The sequence below is a fragment of the Panthera uncia genome (assembly GCF_023721935.1).
Source record: "Panthera uncia isolate 11264 chromosome C1 unlocalized genomic scaffold, Puncia_PCG_1.0 HiC_scaffold_4, whole genome shotgun sequence".
NCBI lineage: Eukaryota > Metazoa > Chordata > Mammalia > Carnivora > Felidae > Panthera > Panthera uncia.
In genome coordinates, this window is record NW_026057585.1 from 6756290 (window position 1) to 6765877 (window position 9588).

The 9588-nt window shown below is 51.4% G+C and overlaps 1 protein-coding gene across 1 annotated transcript in view; it reads right to left on the reverse strand.

The window, feature by feature from the left end:
- PTGFRN (prostaglandin F2 receptor inhibitor) overlaps positions 1-5984 on the reverse strand; it is an 85477-nt gene extending 79493 nt beyond the window's left edge. Inside the window, exon 1 of the mRNA XM_049618375.1 lies at positions 5511-5984. Coding sequence (XP_049474332.1) covers positions 5511-5907 — 397 coding nt within the window. The 5' untranslated portion in view covers positions 5908-5984. The remainder of the gene's footprint in view (positions 1-5510) is intronic.
- Between the last annotated feature and the right edge of the window lie 3604 nt (positions 5985-9588).

A 9588-nucleotide genomic window follows, 5' to 3' on the forward strand; every position in this document is an offset into this window, starting at 1 on the left:
TATGGCCTTGCTCCCCTGCCTTTAAGGAAGCAAGGCAATTAAACTGACCGGCTACGAAGTGCCCTGACAGGTTCCCCCCAGCTGCATTTGATATAAAGTGAGATGCAGACACACTGCCGGACAAGCACACAGCTTCTGGGACTTCCACACACCGTGCCGATATGAAAATGTATGTTCAATCTACGGGGGGGAAAAAAAACGCTAAAACAAAATAGTCATACGAATGCCGACCGGCCGGACCGCCTTGTAAGGAGCCATCACTGACAACTAGGCTTCCTATTCAGCAGGCTAATAAGAATAATTATAGCCAGGGCAGGCATTAATCAGCTTGGCAGATACAGGAATTCTGTTAACAAGGCTAAAATGAGTGCCAAGGAATCTCTGAAGGCCACGGCACTTCAAAGACCGTTAAGCTGGATGCATTCACTAGGTTCCTCCTGCCAGCCTTCCCCTCCTCCCATGCTTTCTGGAGGAAGTTGCCCTTGGGTCCCTGGTGACCTGCTAAGGGTTGCAGAGTTGCCACATTTGGGAGGTGGCTCCTGCGACGGCCCCTTCAGGAATTGCACTTGGACTGCACTTGTCCCAGACCCTCCTCTGTTTGACTGCGCTCCGAGTGTCCAAATGCTGCCGCCCTTTTCTGGCGAAACTAATCTCAAGCAACAAACAGCATAAGGTGATGGCGAACATCGGTCAACTTTTCCATGGTAACAGGCACAGTGGACTCCAGTGATCAAATCCTGGCTCCACCATGGAACAGCTGAATGACTCGGGACACGGGAAGTCAGTTTCCTCGTGTGCAACATGGGGAAAAGAACAGCACCTTTCTCAATGTATTGTGAGGATTCAGTAAGAGAATGCACAATAAAACCTGATGCTTGATATGCGCTCTAGAAACAGCAAATATCGTTACTGTCACGTGCAGAGCCCTCTACAGAAACGAAAAGAACCGGGGCGCCTGGGTGGCTCGGTCGGTTGAGTGTCCGACCTTGGCTCAGGTCATGACCTCGCAGTCGATGGGTCTGAGCCCCGCGTCGGGCTCTGATGACAGCTCAGAGCCTGGAGCCTGCTTCGGATTCCGTGTCTCCCTCTCTCTCTGCCCCTCCCCTCACTCACACTGTCTCTCTCTGTCTCAAAAATAAACAAACGTTAAAAAAATTTTTTTTAAAAAGAAACAACAAGAACCAATGAAACATTCAGTATATGGACACACGCACATCATGCGAGTGGCTGAGCCTGGGCCGTGCAAGGGTGGGCATATTTGCTTTTTACCTTACATCCTTTGTAACTGACAGAGACTGCTGGTCCCCCCCCCCCGCCCCCCCCCCCCCCCCCCCCCCCCACCCCAGCCAAATCCACTCTTCTCTTCCACAGCAGCTGGCACTCCATTGCTGCCAGGCCACTTTTTCTCAGCTTCCCTTGCAGCTAGGGTGACCAGACCAAGTTCTCTTGAATGGAATGTGTACAGAAATGATGAGCGCCCCTTCCAAGCCTGGCCTATGAAACCCCCAGGTGTTCTCCTCTATGATCTTTCCTCAATATGGGGCTGGCACAGTGATGGTGACAACCAAGCTGACATTAGGTGGGCTGAAGACAGGGGACTGCCATCAGCCAGGGTGCCAGAAGGGCTGCGAGGGGCAGGGATACCTTTAACATCCCCTTGGGACTGTTTGGAAAGACACTTCTATATCGTTTGAACCACTATGCTTCGAGAATCTTTCTTAAAGCAGTCTGGCCTAATTAGTACAAAATTCTTCTATCCTATTTGAATTTTAAAATATAGATGTAATGCTTTTGTCATTTAAAAACGATTTCGATGGATTTGCAAGTTATTCCTTTCTTTAAAGACACACATGGAGAATATCTGAATCCTTCCCCAGATCTTTGTACCTTTCACTCTCTAATCCATGCTGTGTGTTAGCAAGACATACCTCCTCGAATACGTCCCATGTTGTGTTCCTCTCACCCTGAGATCTTTGTTTTTTTTTTTTTAATGTTTATTTTGTTTTCGAGAGAGAGAGGGAGACAGAGTCCAAAGCAGGCTCCAGGCTCCAAGCTGTCAGCACAGAGCCCGACGCGGGACTCGAACTCACAAACCACAAGATCATGACCTAAGCTGAAGTCAGCACTTAACCGACTGAGCCACCCAGGCGCCCCTTACCCTGAAAGCTTTTAATGGCTACCCATTACCCACAGATTGAGGGATATATACGTGTATTCATTCAGTCAGCCAACACTTACCAAATACCTACTATGGGCCAGGTGCCCTATTAGTAGTAAGGATACTACAGTGAACAAGATGACCATGGTCCCTGACTCTAGGGTTATAATCAGGGTGGGGATTTAGCCCAGAAACAGACAATTATATACAGTGAGATAAATAAGTGACACGACTGGAGAATACACCCATGAGGCCAACAAACCCATCCCTCGAAGCCCAGACTTCTCAGCACAGCACAGAAAGCCTTCAGGACCTACCCCACACCCACCTTTCCCCTCCCACCTGTTCCTCCTCCCTCCAGCTCCAAGGAGCTTCCCTGCCCTTCCTGAAGCAGCCACACACTCTCACTCATCTGAACTTGATGCCTTCCCACAAGTGTGCATTTCCTGGAATGCTCTCCCACCCCTTCTTTCAAAATTCTAATTATCCTCAAGGCTCAGCTCAAATGTCACCTCTTCAGCAAAATCAACCCCAACCCCAAGTCAAAATTAATCATCCTCTTCCTTGCTTCCTACCAGCACATGGTTCCTCTGTCAGGTATTTCATTCTGTCTTATAGTTAGCTGTTTCATTATTTGTCCATCCACCCGCACCGACCACTCCATGAGGCATCCATCTGGGACGTTCTGTGGGCTCTAATGGGTATTCGAGAAATGCTGTATTTGAATGGATGGACAAGACGGGTCAGACGCAGGCAACAGAAGTGAAAGCCTTCTCTGCGAAGCTGAGTGGATTCTGATGTGATCACGGAGAGGCAGACGTAGGAAAATTTCATGGAGGAAGCGAGTTTTAGGGGGAAAGGGAATACACAGGCGAGAGGGGAGAAGCAGGAAAAACATTCCTAGGCCATGGGAAATAGAAAGTCCAGAAGGTTCACATACATTCTATGCAAAGGACAGCAAACATTACCTAGAATGAAGTATTTGATTCAGAGAGAAAATCAGAGAGAAGAGACCACAAGGGGCATAGCAGCCTTGGAGGAAAAAATCATGAAGAACCAATGAGCACAGGTGGGACCCCCAAAAACGAACCTTCTGGACAATGATGAACTGAGAAGGGAGGTTGGAGGAAAAGGTCAACCAGGAAGATGTCAGAAGTTATCTGTGGGGGGAACTATCAGAACCTGGGCTAGTAGGATAGTAGCTGCAGAAATAAGAAGAATGGGAAGAAGCTGGAGTCTGTGCTAGGGGAAAAAAGCCACAAAATCGAGGGACTGTGTGAACACAGAGGTCAAAAAAGAGCAGTGACAGCAAGATTACACCAGGATGCAACACAAGAGGAAAGATGAGCTTGTTCATCAACATATTAAGTTTCTGGAGCCAGTACAGCACGGAGGGCTTCCCAGAGGTCACAACGAAGCCACAGCGAGTGTGATGCTGTAGGGCAGAGCTATCATCTGGAATACCAAGCTCAGGAGCTGTTAGAGGAAAAGGCACTAGCTGGTAACACCATAGACGTTCATGTATAGTTAACACGAAATGCCCAACCAGCACAGGATACACTGGGACACATATAACCAAGACTTCTACAAGCTGTGCTTTCCCCGATTCTATTTTTGCTCTTACCAATCTCTTTTCTCCCTTTGCCTTTCCCTCGATGTAGTTACACCCAAGGGCACTCTTTTCAAACTTCCACCTGAGCCCACCATCTGAGCTGGTGCACAGGTTGTAAACTGCACAACTCTAGGGGGAGTCACTCACATTGGCTACAATGTGAATAACGTGGCCTAGAGTTGTGCAGTGCACAATGTGTGCAACCAACCATGGGCCATGGCTTGGTTTGATCCTGATACATCAGTCCATTAACGGGTATGGACTATCACAGCAGAGAACTTCAAGGGTCCTGGCGTGAAGGGGAAAGCCTTAGGATCCGAGACCGTACAAGGCATGCTACAAAACTAAGTGAAAGATCTGGAAGCTTTCTGCACATGGTTGCAGCTAAAGCAATATGGCTGGACGAGGTCTCTTAGGGAGTGGATTATAGAAAAAGCCTTCAAAGGTGAAGAAAGAAAACCCAGTAGCAGCTAGAAAGGCTGGCCCACCAGCAGCAGGAGTCGTGGGGGTTGGGACAGTGTGGGCCCTGGTGTCAGCAGAAAAGGAGTGGCTGTGGAAGGCTTCCACTGGGACCTCTGCCTGTAAGTGCAGAGTAGTCATCTGCCCTGTGTGCAGCTGGGGCCTGGCTGGGACAAACACCATACACCATGCATTCTGCAAATGATTCAGATCTGCCTTCTCTCGGGGTTTGGAAGGGAACCCCGGGTCAGGTCGTAGGCCTCCTTCTGTTCTGGTTGACACAGACCAAAGGGATCCAAGAATATTAAAGAACATCAAAGCACTGGGGTCAGAACCTCAGGTACCTTGGTGGTCACTTAACAAACATATGCATTTCTACTGTTGCTAACTGCACGGTTATGTTAAATAACCCTACTATGATAATCACGTCGATTTACACGAAGATGGTGTCTGTGTGTATGGGGTAAAAGGAAAATGGAGAGAAAACACACACACACACCCCAAAGATTCCTTGGGTTGGGGGAAGGCTCTGGGCCAAATTATCCAGAGGCACCCAGATTTGGGGAGGGTGGAAGACAGGGGACAGGAAAGGGAAGAAAAGTAACAGGTAGGAAAAGTTGGAGAAGCCACGGCTCCCAGGTCTTTGTGTGCAAATGTGCAGCTAGGCAGCTTGAAGAAGAGCTGAAGGAAAAGGCTGAGGCAGAATATCGAGCCACCGCCAACATGACGAAGGACGCGCACACAGATTTTTCCTGTAGCGCTCTGGGCCACCCCGTGACCTTCGTAGAAGGAAGTTGGCGGATTCCCTGCCATCCCTGGAAAGGCAACTCAGCGTGGGCTGGCATGTGCCAGGGGCGATTCGGCCCGTCTCGGCTACGGCGGGGCACATCAAAGGCGCATATTTCCGCCCCCCTCCTGGGGACGCGGCTGGGGACCGCGGGCACCTTCCGAGGCCGGGAGTTCAAGGTGAGCCGGCTCCCGGCGGCCAACAGGTAGGGAGGGCTGCGGGGCGGCGGGGGGAAGCCGGCCACGGGCCACTCCCCCGCCCTCCCCGCACAGGTGGGGCGAGGCGCGCGGCCTGGCCGGGCGGCCCCGCCGGATTCGCGCCCCGCTCCGGGCGGCTCGGCGCCGTTCCCCGCCGGCCCGCGCCGCCCGCGTACCCCGCCGCCTCTCCCGGGAGCCGCCCGGCACCTCGGCGCCCCAGGCCGCGCGCCGCAGCTGCGCCCCGCCGAGCCTCCCCCGGGCCCCCGGCGCCCCGCCGAGCCCCGAGCGTGCACTCACCCAGCCCCAGGAGCGCCAGCAGCAGCGGCCTCGGCGCCAGGCGCCCCATGCTCGCCGGGCGGGAGCGGCTCTCCCCCGCCTCCTGCGTCCCCGCCGCCTCTCCTCCTCCTCCTCCTCCAGCTCCGGCTGCTCCAGAGTCCGCGCTCCCCCGCCCGGGCCGCGCGCCTGCTCCGCTCTCCTCGCGAGCCGAGAAATCCCAGCGCTGGGCCGTACGTGAGCCCCTCGCTCCGCGCCGCCCGCCCGCCTGCCCCCGCCCGCCTCCGGCCTCGCGCCTCCCGCCGGCCGGGCACCGGGAGCCGGGCGCCGGAGCCGCCCCGCCGAGCCGAGCGCGCAGCCCCGACCGCTTCCCGAAAGCAAAAGGGAAGAGCCGCAGCGCCCGCCCGCCCGCGCCTCCCATCCGGCGCTCTGCCAGCAACAAACACAAACTTTCCCAAGCCCCTCCCCGCTCCAGGTAACGGAGGCAGCGCCCGGCCACCCGCTTAAAGGGGAGGAGGCGGCGGAGCCCACCCCACTCTCCCCTCGGGCCCCCGCCCCACGACCAACTTTCCTCCGACCTTTAAAAGTTGGCCTCGGAAGGACTCCGCTGGAAGCTCCATCGTTGCAGCTCTCTTCCCCGACAGCCCGCGTCCCGCCACTCTGGACGCACCCACGCGTGTCTGCTGTTCCCTCAGCTGCCTCCCACCCACCCCCCCCCCTACCACCGCTCGTCTCCAGCCCAGCACCCCACCGACAAGCCGCCGTGCTCTTGCCAAACATTGTTCAGGTAGGACTTCCCCAGAGGTGAGAGGACTTTAAAGGTCACCGATTCCAACCTCTTCGTGGTACCGAGACCTGGTGTTCAGGTGACCTGCCCAAGGACTCACGGCCTAGTGGCAAGACCAGAGCCTCGATCTCACAGGCTCTGCTCACCGCCCTGTGGCCGGGTGGGCCTCTTCCCTCTCCCGGGTGCCTATGGCATTGATTAGAACACTTCCCACAAATACACCCATGGGGAAAAGACAAAAAAACAAGACCAAAAATCCATGTATGAATAGCTACAGTTCTTGGTATGGAATGTACTCTTAAGACTAAACGGGTGTTGCTTTAAGCGGACACAACTGGTTACCAATACTCTTTTTTTCCCTAGAATAGGGTTCTGAGCTTCCGATTTGAATACAAAAGGCACAGTATTGAAAAAAAAATTGTTAGCGTTCATCGTTTAAAACTTCACAAGGGTGATTCACAAGAGTGCTCCTATAAGGGACCATCGTGGCGTGCCATGCCCCCCCAACACCAAGGCCTTTCATTAATACACGCAAAACAGATCACAGATGTTAATGGACAAACTGCCTGGGTTGGGGAGGGGAACCCTGTTTTTACTCTGATGCATCATTTCCATTAACAGGTGTGTGGTTAGCCAGGTATGGACCTTCCCAAAAGGGACTCTTAAAGGAGCGCCTGGGTGGCTCAGTGGGTTAAGCGTCCCAGTCTTGATTTCGGATCCAGCCTTTTGGGGCTGACAGGGCGGACAGAGCTTGCTTGGGATTCTGTCTCCCTCCCTCCTTCTGCACCCCCCCCCATTCCTGCATGCATGTGCATGCATGCTCTCTCTCTCTCAAAATATATAAATCAACATTAAAAAAAATTCATCCCAGGTGGCACAACAATATGAATGTCTTAATGCCACCGAACTGTATACTTAAACACGGTTAAAATGGTAAATCCTAGTTTAACACAATAAAGAAAACATTTTTATTTCATTTTTGCCACCGAGGTGCTCTTCGTTCTGTTCACCCACCCTGAAATCCCTTTCCACTTGCCATCCCATGGAACCCTCTAGAATTTCTCTGGGAAGTTTTTGAATTTAATTCAATCCACCTTAAATGCAAGCCTGATGTTAGGCCTTGGGAGATGCTGGAACCACAGAGAAGAGGAAGGCTGGGCCCCTCCAGAAGCTGGGATCTTTTCCTTTCTTAACCCCACCACAGCACTTAATGTCTGGACCACACGTCTTGGCGCTATGGACTGAATGGTTGTACCTACACCCCGCCCCCACCCGCCACAAATTCATGCATTAAAGCCCTAATCCCAAAAGGTATTTGGAGGTGGGGCTTTTAGGGGGTAATTAGGTCCTGAGGATGGGATGGGGCCCTCATGAATGGAATCAGTGTCCTTATAAGATCTCTGCACCATGTAAAGAGACAGCAAGATGATATCTGTCTGCAAACCAGGAAGAAGGCCCTCACCAGGAATTAAACTATCTAGCAGCTTGATCTTGGACTTAAAGCCTCCAGAACTATGATAAATAAATGTTTTTTTTGTTTAAGCTACCTAGTCTATGGCATTTGCTGTAGCAGCTTGAGCCGACTAAAATGGTACAACATGCATACTATTCGTATTTTTGTGTAATAAAGCAAAGAGTCGGTGCTAAAAACTCTTTTGTTCAACAAATAAGTACAAGTCTGGACACATGATAGGTCTTCAGCAAATATTTATACAGCGAATTAATGCCAGGCACAGGGCTAGACCCTGGGAATACAGAGATGGACAAGGCATTTCCTGCCCTTGAGGTGCTTAGTGTCCACGCATCATGACTTGGAAGGTGTGACAGCGTAGGCGAGGTGCAGGTGTGACACAGGGAGTGGTCGGTCCCAGGAAAAGTTGTCAAATAAAGCTGATCAGAGAGTATGTCTGTGAAATGAGTTTCGAATGATTGGGAGGTCTTTAGCTGTGAGGTGTAGGGATGTGCTTATAATAGATGTTGTATATTTAACATGATAGGGATTCTTCTCCCCACCCCTCCCCTCTCCACCCCCAGGTGTTATTAAATTAATGGTGCATTTTCAATCATGGAAATAGCAGTGGTTAGTAGTTGAAATGGAAATAATAAATAAGACTGCCCAGGCAGGGCAGGCAGAATGATGACGGAAGTGGATAGCCTGTTGGTAGCGGGCAGTGAGCTGTGTCATGAGAGTCAGCCCAAGTCAGCCGTTTTGTTGCAGAAAATAGGTGTAAATTAATAACTCAACTCCAGACAGTTGCTCATAACCACTGCTCTTTGCATAGCCCTGACTACCAAAGGATAAAATCCTGAAGAAACAGAACACCTGCAGCAGACTAGCACAATTTATTAATTCATGACTCTGGAATCCAATGATGCTTTGCTTATGAAAGATATTTATGCCAGAGTGAGTAACCTCCTATACAGGTAAGGCTTTTGCCCCAACCAATTGTTCTCAGTTTGGTTCATCTGTGGGCTTGCCTAAGGCAAGACTCACTCTCCAGCAACTCTGACCCACACCCAATCCCCAAGGAGGTGAGTCCTACCCTGGGTTTCCTTTGCCAGATCACAAAGGACCCTTGGAGGCTCTGGTCAAGACAGCCAGGATTTGTCTCTTGATTATGCTTCTCTGTCTTCGGGCATGTCCCCCTGAAAACCCCATGAAGGTCCTCACACTCACTCCTGACAGATATTCCTGCTGAGATCAGGAAAGACGCCCTATTATTTAAAGTTAAGAATGGAATTATTAAAAGGTCCCTGTGAATGAATTTGCTGATTGTTCTAAGATTCACCCACACGTGGTGTGTTAGTGATGCCATCCGCACCAGCCCATGTATGCGCGCGCACGCGCGCACACACACACACACACACACACACACACACAGTCTCCAGATGCCCCTGGCCCTACTTGAGCAGAGTGGCAAGGGAAGGTGTCCAACCTTTCCATTCCAGTAATCATTCTCGTTAACATAGTCCTTGTTTTCTTTGCAGGTGTCTTTTCCCCCCATTGAAGGTACGGAGGGGATTACCAATCAAAAAGAAATGTAAGATTTAATCATCAAATTAGAGGATGGAATTAAAAGTTAGAAAGGAAGAGTGGGGAGGGGAAGCCTTCGTTTCCTGATGAGTGACAGTCATTCAAAGCCGGTGAGCCTGTGGAGGATGTTACGAAATGCCCAAGTGACAAACTTAAAGACAGTAAGGGCTTCATCTGTTTGGACTGGGTTAAGCATGGTCCTGCGGAGAGCTGAGCTCTGTGACCTCAGGCCTCAGGCTGGAATGGGAGATAGTGGAGAAAATGTTCTTAGATGACCAGAT